Source organism: Gossypium arboreum, chromosome 10 (assembly GCF_025698485.1).
Source record: "Gossypium arboreum isolate Shixiya-1 chromosome 10, ASM2569848v2, whole genome shotgun sequence".
Classification (NCBI taxonomy): Eukaryota; Viridiplantae; Streptophyta; class Magnoliopsida; order Malvales; family Malvaceae; genus Gossypium; species Gossypium arboreum.
In genome coordinates this window covers 121713529-121729860 of record NC_069079.1, presented here as the reverse complement: position 1 = coordinate 121729860, position 16332 = coordinate 121713529, and the positions used below count along the sequence as shown (strand labels likewise).

General features: G+C 34.6%; 1 protein-coding gene across 6 annotated transcripts; it reads left to right on the top strand.

The window, feature by feature from the left end:
- Positions 1-10810: 10810 nt before the first annotated feature.
- Positions 10811-14246, top strand: LOC108487009 (serine carboxypeptidase-like 18). 6 transcript variants are annotated; one of them, XM_017791202.2, is made up of 14 exons: positions 10811-11129; positions 11233-11369; positions 11448-11524; positions 11685-11807; positions 11885-11987; positions 12066-12103; positions 12186-12287; positions 12371-12457; positions 13092-13250; positions 13335-13406; positions 13489-13607; positions 13679-13792; positions 13869-13914; positions 13992-14246. In XM_017791202.2, the coding sequence occupies exons 1-14, from the start codon at positions 10990-10992 to the stop codon at positions 14073-14075; spliced, it is 1401 nt and encodes a 466-aa protein (XP_017646691.1). In that variant the 5' UTR covers positions 10811-10989; the 3' UTR covers positions 14076-14246. The 6 variants fall into 6 exon arrangements, 5 of the variants coding, with proteins under 5 accessions (XP_017646691.1, XP_052876410.1, XP_052876409.1 ...); XM_053020450.1 differs by having other exon boundaries at positions 10821-11129; positions 11233-11524; XM_053020451.1 differs by lacking the exon at positions 13869-13914 and having other exon boundaries at positions 10822-11129.
- Positions 14247-16332: the final 2086 nt, after the last annotated feature.

Here is a 16332-nt window from a genome sequence, read left to right as displayed (position 1 = left end):
ATGATTATTAGAAATAAATTTAAAATGAAATATAATAAATTACTATAAATTTTAATTAATTAACTAATAACATAACAAAGCATTTTGAACCTAGTTTTATTTTTATTGTTAATAGAATTCATAAAATTTTGATACTTTTTCAAAATCAGATCAAAAGAAATGTAATAAAAAAACCCCTAAACTAAAATGCAGATGTCAACTCTTTTCTTCCGATTGTTAAAAACTCAAAGCAAGAGGTAATGGAAAGACCTCTCCTTTCTCTCTCTCTTTCAAATACTTGCAAAGAATTATTTTTAGAGGTTTTTAGAAGGTTTAAAATAGTTAACGGAATTAAATTAGTATTAATTGAATTTTTAATACTTTAATCGTTAGTTGAATTAATTTTTTCAAAAAATAAATAACGGATTTAAAATATTTCGTTAATTTAGTCGGTTAACTGAATTAATTAAAATTTATATATTTTTGTTTTTTTGTTAAAATAGGTATAAAACATATAAAAAATTGATAATGTTAATTTGACCGAATTAATCAAAATAATCGAATTAAACCTATAATAGGCCAATTTTGACTTGAGCCTAAACCACAAGAATAAAACAAATTTAACCCAAATAAAAGTCCAATAGTCCATTTACAATGTTTAGTAACCCAAATTATAATAGTCCAAAACAAGCCCAAACCCTAAACTCAAATTAACCCTAGGCCCAAACTAAACTCTAGCCCACAACAAACAAAACATTTCAGCAAAAAAATAAACTCTATCCATATGCCGTCACCCAAATCGATCATTGTAGGCCAGCCAAGGACCATAACTATTAGCTATCAAGGCCCCTTCAGGCAAGAATCCAACTCGAGGCCAAACATAGAAATACACCAATTTACATCCATCCCAATGTTATATAGAGAGATATATCAAAATCTATTTGATGCACATGTGGTATCCCCTTTCTACTCGGAACCCATGCAATCTCTTTTCCCGAAATGGTATGATGCGAATGCTCAATGCGAGTACCACGCAGGAATAACGGGGCACTCAGTTGAGAACTACACCATATTTAAAAAGTTAATTGAAAGGTTCATCAAGATGGGCATCGTGAAGTTTGATCATCCATCAGGACCTAATGTGGTAGAAAATCTATTACCCAGTCATTCAGACCTAGGGCTACACGTGATAATTGAGAGCGGAGGAAGAGGTAAAAGCCCCCACTGAAATGGGTTTTGAAACAAATAATAGATATGAGATTAATTATTTAGAATTCGGGAAAGATACCCAAAGAGATAGAGAGCTACTGTGAGTTCCACGCTGAAGGTGGTCATGAAAATCCAGGAGTGCGCTGAATTCAAAGCCTTGGTGCAGAGTCTAATGGATAATAAAGAGTTGGAATTCTTTGAAGAAGTCAAAGGCCTGGAAGGAATGTTGGGGAATCTGAACGATAACGCCATATCCAAAGAGGGAGCCGGGGAAAAGAATTTTTCAAGCATTTGCCCTTACATACCTGAAAGTGTTTTGAACAATAGGACTGTGAGAGAGATCCTTGTGTTTTTTAGAGCTAATTCGGAGTAATGTCCAAAACAACCTTATTGCTCTAAGCCTAGGAGCAAAAAGATTCATTTTGTGAGATAGGCTTATGTCCAACATCTTTATTTCAATAAAATGCATCTTTGTTTCTCACTTCAAGCAAATATTCTTTGATTATTTTCATTTCATTCATAATCGTACTATACTGATAAATATTCTAAGATTTTTTTGTTCTTCCGATCTTTCTTTGTCCCTATAACAGGTCTCCGGATATCAATAATATAAGCGACACTGTTATTAGCTCAGAACCTCTTTTTGAGCAAGATATATGTCCATAGAAACCTCAAGACTTTGAAGATGACCGGGATTGCAGTTTATCTCTTGGTTTGTTAAGGATGGTAGAACAAGATGAGAAACAGATCCTACCTTACAAAGAGTCAATGGAATACATGGCCTTCCTCTATGTGGGGCATAGATATCGTTGGGCCGATCTCGCCAAAAGCTTCTAACGAGTATCGACTCATCTGTGTAGTTGTCCATTACTTCACTAAGTGGGTGGAAGCTGCTTCATACGCTAATCTCATAAAGTCGGCATTAAAAAAAAAACAAAAGGAAGGAAAAAAAAGAAAAGAAAAGATCCCATGTTAATATGGAATGCCAAAAATGATTGTATCTGACAATGCACTGAACTTAAACCACAATGCGATATTAAAAGTTTACAGCCACTTCAAGATCAAACACCACAACTCGTCCCTATGTTGCCAAAAAGTGAATGGTGCAGTCGAGGCAGCCAATAAGAACATTAAGAAGATCGTGGGGAAAATGACTAAGACCTACAAGAATTGGTATGAGAAGTCGAACATCGATCAAAATCTTTACCGGGGCAATGCATTTTTCTTTGGGTTTATGGTGCTTTTGCCTATGGAACTCGAGATTCCTTTTCTCAGAGTTTTTAGATAAAGTAGAATGGATCCAACCCTGTTTGACGAAAAAGTTTAAAACTTGCGTCATAGTCAAATGTACCAAAAAAAGAAAAAAAATGATGACGCGAGCTTACCAAAAAAGGGTTCGCCCCAGAGAAATCCATGATGGGGACCTGATATCAAAGAAGATCCGTCCCATTCAAAAGGACTTCAAAAGAAAGTGGATACCAAACTGGGAAGTCTTGTGTGGTAAAGAAGGTCTTATCTGGAAAAACATTAATTATTGACCAGGAGGGATAACAAGGACTTGCCTAATCCCATGAGTTCAAATCAAGAAATATTTTATTTAAAAAAATAAAAAAGAAGAAGAAGAAGAAGACAAGGAAAAAAGAAAAAGGAGAGGTCAAGACGAAAACCAGTAAAAAGGCGCCTTGTGACCAAAAAGGTTTTGAGTTGAAAACCCAAGAATGGGCAATTCAAATTTTGATTGAAGATGAGGCATGTGGTAGTCTTGCTATGCCTGAATTAACAATGAGGAGGGATGCTACATCTTGGGGCATTAACAAAGCATTCTGGATCTTCGAAATACATATCAAGTTCAAAAGGGTCCTCAAAAAGTTTTGTGCAGAGAAACTCATGCTGCGATATCTGGGGCACCTATTTTCATTTTATTCATTTTGTATCTTAGTAAAATTTTCTATCTTGATTAATTTATTCATTTCAAGCTTTGCTCTCAATAAATTCCAGTCCTATTCATTGTTACAATCTTTTTCAGGCATTTTTACATTGAAATAACGATTAATGGATTAATAATATTCAAACAAAAGGAGTTCTGTATACAAGAACCTGAAATAGGACTATTATTTAGAACTCACCAAATTCAAGAGTTGGAAACATTTGGGAAAGAATAGCCCAATTTGTGATTACTTCTTCGAGTTTTCTGTCAAAGATACCAGCTGAACAAGAAGACAGCATAATAGTGATAAAACCTCGATGAACAACGAGCAATGTCAACCCAAGCATTAAAAGGGGATCATTCTCGAAAAAAATGAATGACTTTCTGCATTCATCCAAATATCATTCATACACATCTAGTTAGGAGCATTTGATTCATTCTGATCATGACATCTTAATCATTCAGCATAAATAGAGATCTATGAAATGGACTCTACAGGTCATGTTACCCAGAGAATGGTGTAATAGATCAATGATACAAATCTTATACCCCTGATTTGCAGTGGGATGGATTGAAGATGGTACAAATCCTATACCCCTGAGTAGTAGTGGGATGGATGGAAGAAATCACAAATTTTATCTCCTTGAAGTTGCAGTGGAGCATATCAAAGTTACCATGGCGAATCTTAAGCAGATTGAAGCCATTAATCTTATCTCCCTGAAGTTGCAGTGGAGTATATCGAAGTTACCATAGCGAATCTTGTCTCTCTGAAGTTGCAGTGGAGCAAATTGAAGCCACAAATTTTATCTTCCTGAAGTTGCAGTGGAGCATATCGAAGTTATCATGGAAAATCTTATCTCCCTGAAGTTGCAATAGAGCAGATTAAAGCTATAAACCTTATCTCCTTAAAGTTGTAGTGGAGCAGGTAAAGAAATAAACAAATCTTATCTCCCTAAAGTTACAGTGGAACAAATTAAAGTCATGAACCTTATCTCCATGAAGTTACAGTTGAGCAGGTTGAAGTTACAAGTCTTATCTCCCTGAAGTTGCAGTGGAGCAGACTGAAGATAGCAAATCTCATTTCCCTGAAGTTGCAGTGGAATAGATTAAAGCTAGGAGTTACAAGTCCTATACCTCTGAAGTTGCAGTAGATCGGATCAAATCTATCATGGTGAATCTTATCTCTCTGAAGTTACAGTGGAGCATATTGAAGCCATTAATCTTATCTCCCTGAAGTTGTAGCAGAGCAGATTAAAGTTACCATTAACCTTGTCTTCCTGAAGTTGTAGTGGAGCAGGTTGAAGTTACAAGTCTTATCTTCCTGAAGTTGCAGTGGGGCAAACTGAAGATAGCTAATCTTATTTCACTAAAGTTGTAGTGGAACAGATTAAAGCTACAAGTCTAGCCTCTCTGAAGTTACAGTGGAGTAGAATGAAGCTCTAATTTCTATACCCCTAAAGGTGCAGTGGGATGGAATGAGGCTACCTGAAGAAGAGAAGTACCAAAAAAAGTCGAGATTTGGCGAGACCGAGCAAAATTGGCCTTTTTGAAGTCTTTGCTCCGTTCTTATTACACGAAAACGAGCAAAGAGAGGCAGTTGTAATAGGCCAATTTTGACCCGGGCCCAGACCACAAGAATAAAATAAATTTAACCCAAATAAAAGTCCAATAGTCCATTTACAATGTTTAGTAACCCAAATTACAATAGCCCAAAACAAGCCCAAACCTTAAACCCAAATTAACCCTAGGCCCAAACTAAACCCTAGCCCACAACAAACAAAACATTTCAGCAAAAAAATAAACCCAGCCACATGCTTTCAGCTGCCGCTCCTCCCACATGCTACCCTCAGCCGCTGCACGCACATCTATCACCACCCTTCCACGCGTCTGACGTCTCTGACAACCACCTGCAACACGCAAGCGAACGAAGCCAAACAAAAGAACAAAGCAGAAACAAACAAAAACTAGAAACAAAGAGTTGTTTAAACCGACTCTAAAGGCCCGAATTTCATCTTTGTAATTTTTTTACGCACACTAAAAATAAAAAAACAGAACAGAAGTTTCGAAAGGTTGTTTTTTTTCTCTGTTTCCTTTCATTTTCTTGTTTCTTGTTTATTTATTTTTAATACCAATCTATTTTAAAAAAAAGAGGGGGCGAAAAATAAAAAGATTATGGGAAGACTTACTTGAATCATCCCGTGGTCTTGTCGTCAGAGGTCCCCTCTCCGTCGTCGAGGCCAGATCTAAAAGGAGTCGAGGTCCTCGTCCTTCGGCTGTTGGGTTGAGAGAGTTTGGCCCTTCAAAACACACACAAAAAAAGGTCAAAATTCCCTTTGTTGCGTGACTCTGGCCACTGGCAACGGTGAGGCTGCGGTGGGGAGTGGTAGACCGACGACGGTTCCCAAGGTCGGGATGAAACCTTAGTAGAGAGGGGAAAGGGTTCTTTTTTAATTTTTTTTTTAAAAAGGCAACAAAATGATTTTTTTTTATTTAGAAAAATTAGTTTATATGCTGGAATAAAACGGTGCTGTTTTGCGCCCAAGGCCCCAGCTCCAAAACGGTGCCGTTTAAGGCGGCCCGTGCGAGACCCAACCAGTTCTAGGGGGATTCGCACGTTTTCGTTAAATGGGATATTTATGCCTGCAGTCCTTCCTTATTTTTGATTCTTTTTATTTAATCATTTTTTATTTTTTTCTTTTATTTCTAAATTTGACCGCATAAATTTGCTCAATTTTCATTTCGGTCCCTGAACCATAGTTGCGCTAGATAATGGACATGTGTCCAGAGGATGGGATTTTTGCCTGTTTAGTCCTCAAACTTTGCGCGTTTTTTTTATTTTTGCCCCCCGTGTTCTTATTTTTTTGTAGTTTTTGCTTCTAATTCCATTTTTGTTCCAATTTAATCCTTGAGCTGTTTAATTTCAAACCCTTTTTCACAAATTATTTGTTTATTTTTTTAAGTGCTATTTATATTAAGCTCATTTATTTTGTTTACTTTAGATCTTTCCGCATGTTATTATTTTAGAATTACTTATCTTCTTTAGTTTAAAATCTTTTCATAAATTGGTTTATTATAAACTTTCACATATTATTTATTTCAAATATTTTTATATATATATTATTTTTTAAAACTATTTCATATATTATCTATTTTAGATTTTTTACGTATGAAATTTAATTTAAACTGCTTTTATGTGTTATTCATTTTAAGATTTTTATATTGTGTATTTGAAATTATTTTATTATCATTTATTTAATTATTTTTATGTATTATTTATTTAAAACTATCCTATTATATATTTCAAGTTGTTTTATAAGTTGTTTATTGTAAAATGTTATTTACTTTAAATTGTTTTACACATTATGTGTTCGTTTTCTTCGCTTGTTAATATCGATCTTAAAATAGTGTATTATGTGAATATTTTCATTACGTGCCCTATGAATTATTTGTTATTATATCCATGTTGTTGACATTCATTAACATAACATATTATTCATATAGTATTGTTACATGTTTTATATTACCTTTTCATTTTATTTCGTTCAAATCACATCGTGAATTATGTTCCAACATACTCATACACAATTAGCGGCTTTATTATACTCTAAATCAAATAAATACGTATCGTTTAAATATTGTATTTGCTATTATTCAAAAACCTTTTTTTAAAAAATAAGGCAATATTTTGCGTTTTGAAATTTTGAAAAATTGTACCCTAACTTACGGGGTTTCTATAACACCCCAAACTCGGCCCAGACGTTATGGCCGGATCCGACATGCCACATCAAAGCATTCAAAACATTTCCGATCCAGAAAGAAAACTTACTGAGTGTTTTAAAAGATGATTTCATTATAGGTTAAAGTGAATGGAAGTCATGCACCGTAGGAAACCGGAAAAGAGGAGGTGAGTCCATCTGATCGCTTAATACCAAACTCCTTCGGATCCAATCCTAGACATGCAAACCGCCATTTCCATACCTTAACGTCATGTATATTTCTAGGAAACCGATTTGATTAAGTCCTGTTTAGGAAAAGTGATTAATTTTGGAAAATATCTTCATTGCGGAAGCTTTGCTTGTTTTCGTGTTATTTTGAAATCAATTCATGTTTTTGAAAACGTGCCTAAAGCTATCCAATTTCAAAAGTTAAATATAAATATTACCTATCTTAATAAAACATATAAAACCATCAAAATAAATAAGCGGCCTTATTACATTTAAAAGCCCAAAACCTCAAACATAATTAAAAGGATGTCCAGTTCACGGAAGAAAATCAAACTTTCGAACGGTGGCCAATCCGAATTCCTCACACCCAAGCCCACTATGGTTGGGGATTACTGCGTGGATGAAAATAAAAGAGGTGAGTTTGAGGAAACTCGTGTGTAAAATAACCCAACCATAGTCTAAATCACTCAACCCACGTAAATGTAATAAGTTGGCCTTAGCCCAAAAAGAAATTCGAATAAAGTCCATAGGCCCATAATGTAGCGTAGCAGATATTACATGTTTATGCGAAACCCAACCTGATTCATCCATAACACCCCTGCATCAGCCTTACACCATGTGGAGAGACTACTCGACCCACCCAACCGCTACACACCACAGAAATCGCAGCGAGGCTGCCAGATATTGTGATGAAGTCACCAGATATAGATATTGTGGTAGAGCCACCAGAACAGATATATGTGGCAGAGCCACCAGAACAGATATATGTGGCAGAGTCACCAGATCAGATAATTGTGGCATAGCCACGAGGACAGATATATGTAGCAGAGCCACCAGATCAGATAATTGTGGCATAGCCACCAGGACGCTTCCTCCATAGTATAACCCAAGTTCCCATGCAATAGATATATAATCATGGCATACATCATACAGAATCAGATCGTCATGCTTTTCAGTCAAAAGTAACCTTAGGGGTATAATGGTAATTTTGCATACATAGGGGTATTCAAGTAATTTAACTATTCTTAAGGTTTTCATACATGACATAGCCATTTACGTACGATCAGAAACACTTACCGCATTTTCTTACCAATTTGGGCCCGTTGGCCCATTATCCCGTTTTTGGCCCATTAAGCCCAAAAATATCGAAATGCACAGAATCTCGCACTCTGCAGTCTTATCACTTTAATTTACCATATACATCAAACTATTAATCTCATGAGCATTCACACACTCGCAAGATCTCAAAATACCGGCTTTTCGGCATTTCGGCTTTTCGGCTTGTCTCGATCTAGTCTATAAGAGGGTGTTAGTTACACATTTGCTTATGACGATATGTCGATGAGGTCCACACACGAACCGCCTACAATTGGATTACTAACACGTTAATCTAACTATTCAAATACAAACTACGTATTAACCCCTTACAATATTCGGCCAATCACACCTACAGATCATAGTAAGCTTATAAGAAATCAATAAGCAACTCATTAACAAATTTTGTCAATGTTTACCACATAATCATAATTTCACTGCAAGCTGTCTTCCTGAGCAACAATCACTAAATTATTTATAACTGGAGCTACGAAACTCCAAATCAAGTGCCGTTAGTTTTACTTAAAATAGACTCATATATCTTCTATCCATAAAATTTTCAGAATTTTTGGTTTAGCCAATCAATACCAGATTTTTCTTAAAGTTTCCCATGTTTCACTATTTGACTAATCTGACCACTCTTCATTACGAATCAAATTTCTCATTGTACAGAATTCAAAATATGTTCTCGTTTATTTCATTTGAAAATAGACTCATTAAGCTTTAATTACATAATTTATTCAGCTTCTAACTCATCTCCCACAATTTATGGTGATTTTCCAAATTCACGTTACTGCTGCTGTCCCAAGCAAATTTATTACCAAATCACTCTTTCACACATAACTTGCATGCATGTTTTTTTTTTAAACATGTATATCACCAATCAATCATCACATATCTATGATTTTACTTAAGTATAATCTCCATTTCATCATTTTAAAGCACAACATATTAGCCAATTTTTCCCCTTAGCATCTAAGCACATGCATGCTCATTTGTTTGGCTCAACTTCACATATCTTCCATTTTTCATCAAAAGAACATGAAACAACAACCATTTCCTTCATTTTAATTCATGACCAAATGCTCACAACACAACCAAAAACCAAAATATGCTTCAAGAGTTAAGGTAGAATCAAGAAGAACTCATGAACATCAAGATAGAAGCAAACTACCATGAACTTACCTTCAATTTTCTTCCCCAAGTGACCGAACATTCAAGAGCTTTCTCCTCTCCTTTCTCTTCTCTAACTTCAGGCTATGATGAACAAATATGGACAAAACTTTATTCTTTTCACCCCCCTTTTTTTTAATAAAATTTCATATTTCATCCATTTAATTCTTTAATACAAAAGACATGAAATTCCCATCATGGAACATTTACCTAAACCATTATCATGGAACATTTACCTAACCCATTATCATGGAACATTTACCTAATCCATTATCATGGAATATTTACCTAACCCATTATCAATTTGTACCATGAATTATGGATATCAAGTGCTCATATTGTCTACAACAACATGGTGGCTGGCCACTTCATGTAAAATGGGAGGTTTGTCATGCAAATCCTCCTATTTTGCACTCCTATTTATTTGGCCACTTTAATTTAGCCTATAGCATTTTCAGACATTTTCATATAAGTTCTATTTCATAATTTCACTCCCTTTTTCTTATGGAACAAAAAGTTAACTAAAATTGCCGGGTTCTATCTTAAGCTTGGGCCTTCTAGAGGCCCACTAACATAATTAAACCTATGCCAACATTCACAGAATTCCCGAAAATTGGGGCGTTACAGTTTCGATTTTCTTGTTAAACCTAAATAGCGAAATATCCTTTTAGATTCCAAAATACACGAAGTTTCGATAAAAATTAAAGGCAAACTTATTCCTGAAGATTCAAACATCGCATCCTAACTTACAGGATGTGGCATTTTATTATTTAGGGACGAGTGGGCCTTTGATGCTCGTTTCAATGTAATTCAAGCGTTTTAAAATTAACATTCATAAAAAGGGATCGTATTTTAAAATTTCTTTTAAAATTTTTCAACTTTGGACATTAAGACGATAATTAATAAATTTGGTACCAATTTTGGGCGTGACGAGGGTGCTAATCCTTCCTCGCACGTAACCGACTCCCGAACCCGTTTTCTCAAATATCGTAGACCAAAAAAATCGTTGTTTTAGTAAATCGAGATATTTTATTAAAACGACCAAATTTCTAGGTGATCCGAACACGCTTAAATAAAAAGGATTGGTGGCGACTCTATTCCCGTTTTTAAATAAAAATCGACAGCCATTTTAAAGAAAAATGGTTTCGACAAAATCGATAGCCAAATTTTCAAAAAATTATTAACTGGCTTTCGATCAAATTAGATCAATTAATCAACTAATTAATTGAATTAAATTAATTTAATCGATTAATTTAATTTTAACCAAAATTTAAACAACATTAATTATTCTTGTCTATTGTCTATTCTCTGTTTCTGTTTTTGTATTTGGCAGTATGGATAAATTAACTTTGTAATGGGCAGTAGCCATGTTATCTTACTTTTACTTTTACATATATAAAAAATAATTAATTAACCGAAGTTAAATCGATTGGATTAGATCGATTATAAGTCAACTAAAATTAGTCAATTCGTTAGATACAAATAATTGATCCAACCCATCAAAATATTATACGCGGTGACAGCCTAACAGGCTTATCATCATTATTTCAAGCAGTGATTTATCCCATTTCAAATGTCTTCATAAGTTTGAGCTCATACTTTCCCGAAGACAGCTCTTTTATGTTAATAGAAAGTGAACCACAGAAGTAGGAAGTAGGGAGGATGTTTTCAAAGTATGCCCAGTTACTATGTTTTTACTACATAGTCTTCATTGTGGTTTGGAATAGGCATGTGGTTTCATTTTCAGACATCAGGTCTCTTCCTGGATTTTCTGCTTCACTTCCCTTCAAGCTTGAAACTGGGTGAGTTTCTCATTCATCCACTTATGCTTATGCTTTCCTTCTGTGATTTTTAATATTACTGGTTTCAGAATCATGTTATCAAGGATTAGTCATTGTGTTTCAGGTACATAGGGGTGGGAGATCTGGAATTTTTCTATTATTTTATTCAATCAGAACGTGACCCTTCAAAAGATCCTCTCATCCTATGGCTCACTGGAGGCCCTGGTTGCTCTGCTCTCTCTGGTCTTTTTTTCGAGATAGGTAAAATCTCTGATTATTTTTGGTGTTTAGTATCACCGACAGGAGATTCCATAGTCACGTGTAATGATGTTAATTTAGGGCCCTTGCAATTTAACATGGTGGAGCATAATGGCAGCTTACCAACTTTTGCTCTCAACCCTTACTCATGGACAAAGGTGATATCATTAATTCATTCATGATTCTTGTTGAGGGATAAGCAGCTCTTCCGAGAGAAGTCTTCAAAGGAGACGTGGATCCTGTCCCTCAACAATTCTATACTATAATAATAGCTCATGCTTAGCAACTTCTACTTACTCATTCATCATAACTATTCAGGTTGCAAATATAATCTTCCTAGACGCACCTGTTGGCACTGGATTTTCTTATTCAACGACATTGCAAGGTTTTGAGACCGGGGATAAAAGGTTTGCTAATGATGGGTATAATTTTCTGAGGAAGGTGAAGACAACTGATACTTGTGAATAGTCTTAACTTAAAAACGAAATGTTTTCAACGATTACTTCTTGTCTGTTCAGTGGTTGCAAAGTCATCCCAAGTTCATCACAAACTCACTCTATATTGCTGGTGATTCATACGCTGGGAAAATTGTTCCCATCATTGTTCATGCAATATCAGATGGTAAGAGTGTGTTACCCCACTTTAAACTTAATGTTTTAGCTTATATTGTTTCTAATGGGACCAATGTCACGGTTTTAGGCATCGAAGATGAGAACTTTCCAGCCTTCAATCTCAAAGTAATGCTCTAAAATCAACTTCTTGATGACTTTTGCACTTTATGTCATCCTATGGAGTCTTTGATTTTAGCACTTGTTGCAGGGGTATTTGGTCGGTAATCCTGCAACGGGTTCGAAATATGATGACAACTCAAAAATCCCATTTTATAATCGTATGGCACTTATCTCTGATGAACTTTATGAGGTCAATGGACTAAACCCTTAATTGCAAGTGATTTGTCAATAAAACTGTATGTTTATATGTTCATTGAGCACTTCTCTTTGCAGTCAGCCAAAAGGAATTGTAAAGAAGAATACGTAGAAGTGGAGATGAGTAATGTAATATGTGCAAAAGATCTTCAAGCTATCTCAGAGGTAATCAAGCAAATGAACCTGTTCTCTTTTACTTTTCCATTAGGGTAAACTACATCATTAGTCACTAAACTATGGAAAAGTATAGTTTAAGTTTTTGTTTTTGTTACTTAGCTAAAAAGAGTTAAAATTTAGTCACTAAGCTATTGAAAAGTTTTCATTGGAGTCACTGAGCTATTAAAATCAATGTTGGTTTTCTCTGTTCATAGTGTCTGCACCAATCAAAAGCTTTTATTTCTTTTTTTCTTCTACAATTCAATTTTTTGTCATGAAACAATATTAGATGTCACTATTTACGAATTTGCAAATCAAAATTCAAACAGTTTTCTTTTCTATCTTCAACATTGACTGTTAGATTAACTTGGATCTAATATATGTTGTTCTACTCGTCTATGGGTACTAATCCACCATACTAGTTGTCGAATTGTCGTTTGGAGCTCGTTAGCTGAACATAAAAAAACTTAACAGCTCAGTGACTTTAATGAAAGTTTTTGAATAGTTTAGTGATCAAAGTTTAACTTTTTTTAGTTAAATGACAAATGAAAAATTATTCATAATTTAGTGATGATGTAGTTTACCCTTTTCAGTATATCATCTCACCGGAATAGTAAAGAACAAAGTTTCACTATTTTCATAGTGCATTGCCCACATAAACAAGCCACATATCCTGGAGCCTGAGTGCCCTAGTGACTTTGATCCACCGGATAGTTCGGTCAATGAAAGGAAATACTTCCTAGAAACACGTGAAGAAGACTGCCTGCAGGCGCCTGCCGAGTACCCTAAATTCGGATGTCGAGTAAATGTCTCTGTCACTTGCTAATTAATCTGTCTTACCATAAATTTATGTTAATACTTTATATTTGATTAAAACCGTATACAGAACTACAATACTTACCTTTGCAAGATTTGGGCATCTGATGACAGTGTCCAGCAAGCACTTGGTATCAGAAAGGTAAACTATATTACTACTCTTTCTCATGCCCCTTTTACTGACACTAAGTTAGATTAACTCAGTCCGGACATTGATTTACCAGGGAACAATCAGAGAATGGATAAGATGTAATGAAAGCTTACTTTATGATAAAGATGTTGGGAGTGTTTTAGACTATCATTTATCTCTCAATACAAAGGGTTACAGGGCTCTAATATACAGGTCGCATACCTAGAACCGTTGGTTAAAGCTCTCTTTTTATGAGTGATTGCTGATTGTAGATTTCTTTACAGTGGTGATCATGACAGACTTGTTCCCTACGTTGGAACCGAATCATGGATTAAGTCCTTGAATTTGTCCATTGTTGATGATTGGAGGCCATGGTTTGTTGATGATCAAGTTGCAGGGTGAGGCTATGACTATATATATAAAGATTTTGTTTCCCATATGTGTAAGAGCTTAAATTTCGCTTGCCTTTTGCAGATATTCGAGAGAATATGGAAATAACTTAACATTTGCAACTGTAAAGGCAAGAATAGTGCAAATAGAGTTATGACTTTTTTTTCCTGAAGAAAATGATTTGTAATGGAGTGTAGTGTGTTGCAGGGAGGAGGTCACACGGCTCCAGAGTTCAAACCGAAGGAATGTTTTGCAATGTTCAATCGATGGATTTCCAAAAAATCTTTATGATAAATTGCTACATCTTAATTCCCCAGGATCTGTCTTAGCACTTTTGGGTTTTCTTATGCCATTTCAAATCTGTAAACAATGGAGGTTTCATGCTACAAATTCATAATAAACGAAGCTGATATATTGGACCAAATTATATTTACCATATATAATCAAAGGTCTTTATATAAACATTCATTCCATTTTGTATAATTCAATTACTTCAAGGCATACAAGAATAGTACATAGCTAAACTCAATTTTAACTTCGGTTTAATGTTTACATCTTGGCTTTTAATCTTTTACAAAAAGTTAAATTTGACCGTTAACCTTTCAAGTTTTTGGGGTTAGCTAGCTCACCCTCGCGGGATCACGGCCCTTTGTCATTAGAACGACGGAAAATGTGCAAGTGTACACAATCGCAACAAGTAATAAAATGGCAAGTAAATGTCGAGTTATTGTACCCATAGGGATTGTAAAAAGAATTATTTATGAAATTAATTGTAAAACAATTTGGTGAGGTAAAAATAATTTGGTTTTAAAAGATGGTCAAAAACTATTTAAAAACTAAGTAAATAATTAAAATAAAACAAAGGAGATCTAATGCACGATTTCAAATAAGATTTAATTAAGATAACATACTTGTGTTGGATTAATTATATTTCTTTAACTTAGAATTATTAAACTTATGTTTATATTGCTACGAATAAATTCACGGCAACTCGGTAATCTGCTAATTACTGCTCATACATACTTATTAAATTAATCAATCTCTTGAACATTTTTCAATGTCAATCCAAGCGGTTAATCAATCTTCACAAGAAGATAAAAGATTAAGTGAGGTAACATGGTATTTCTACCTTGAAACAGTTTAATCACAAAAATCTTGTAAGTTATGCATGGCATATGTATCGCCGAATACAATGCTAATTTAAACTTCAGCTACCTTAGAAGAATAAACATGCACTGATTAAGCATTGTGTCTATTAATTATAATTTCAATACGATTTAATAATTAATTCATTAGTTATTTAACAATTACATTGCATGAATAACTTAGGCATGATTTTACTTAATCAAGCAATTTACCGAGGCCTATAACAGCATAAACATCATCTTAATAATTCAAGCAAGCAAAATATAATCAATCCAACACAAACTTAATTTAAGCTAAATTTATTAAAATAACCATTTCAATAGCATAAATATTCATAAACATGTTCGTCAAAACAACAACAAAAATTAAAGAGATAGGGAACAAGAAGCAAATCCGGTGTTTATCCGTGGCTTGACTAGTTGCTCCGTTCTTCGTTCTTCATTGCCCTCGGCTTTCAAAGTGGCTCATGAACACCTAATTGTTGCTTCAAAATGGCTGATGAGAGCCTCTTTCCCAAGAGAAGAAATCGGCACTTGAACAAAAAGGGAAATGGGATGAAAAAAATGGAGAGAAAAGTGAGAGAGGAGAAGATAGAATGAGAGAATGCTGTGGGATTGAGGGATGGTTTGAATGATCAGCAAGGGGTGGCTTTTATAGCTGATTGTGGTTGCTAAAAATAGCAAATTCCAGCAGCCAAAAAGCCCCCCTATGACAGGCCATCTACTTGGCAAAAGTTGAGACTTTCAACTTTGCTAAAAATAGCCTGGGACAAATCTACAAAGCAACAATTAAAGGTGGGGTTTGAATGCAATTTGGAAGTCCTTCAAGGGCCTTTTTGCAAGCATATTTAATCAGTTAAAATGCTGATTTGGGTCAGCATATGGACTGTTCTGGGCTGCCCAATTAGTGGCAAGTTCGGTTCACTCAATTTGGTTTGACCAGTGCGGTTCAACTGGACCCTTTCTCCATAATTAATTAAAAAAATTTATTTAACCCAAATTAAATGGGGAGTAAATTAAAATTAATTAAATTATGAATTAATACACATTTCTGAACCGTCTTAGGCTGGAAATTAATGTGCCTCGATACTTCAAATTGCTTCTTGGTTTTGTGCTTTTAGCAGTATCAGCCGAGCCAATTTTCGCCCTTTGCACGAATCTGTCGAAAATAGTCAAAATTAAGTATAAAATTAACTAAAATTCACCATGTTCATATTTTAAACACAATTTAAATATTTAATTATTTTTCGACAAGAATTTAACCGGATTTGAATGAATTTAACTAAGAATGGGTATGAAAAAGCATATAAATTTTTGTGTTTCTACACCCCCCAAATTAATTCATTGCTCGTCCCGAGTATTGCACAAATTTTGAAAAAAATTTATCAGAAGCACTTTTGAAA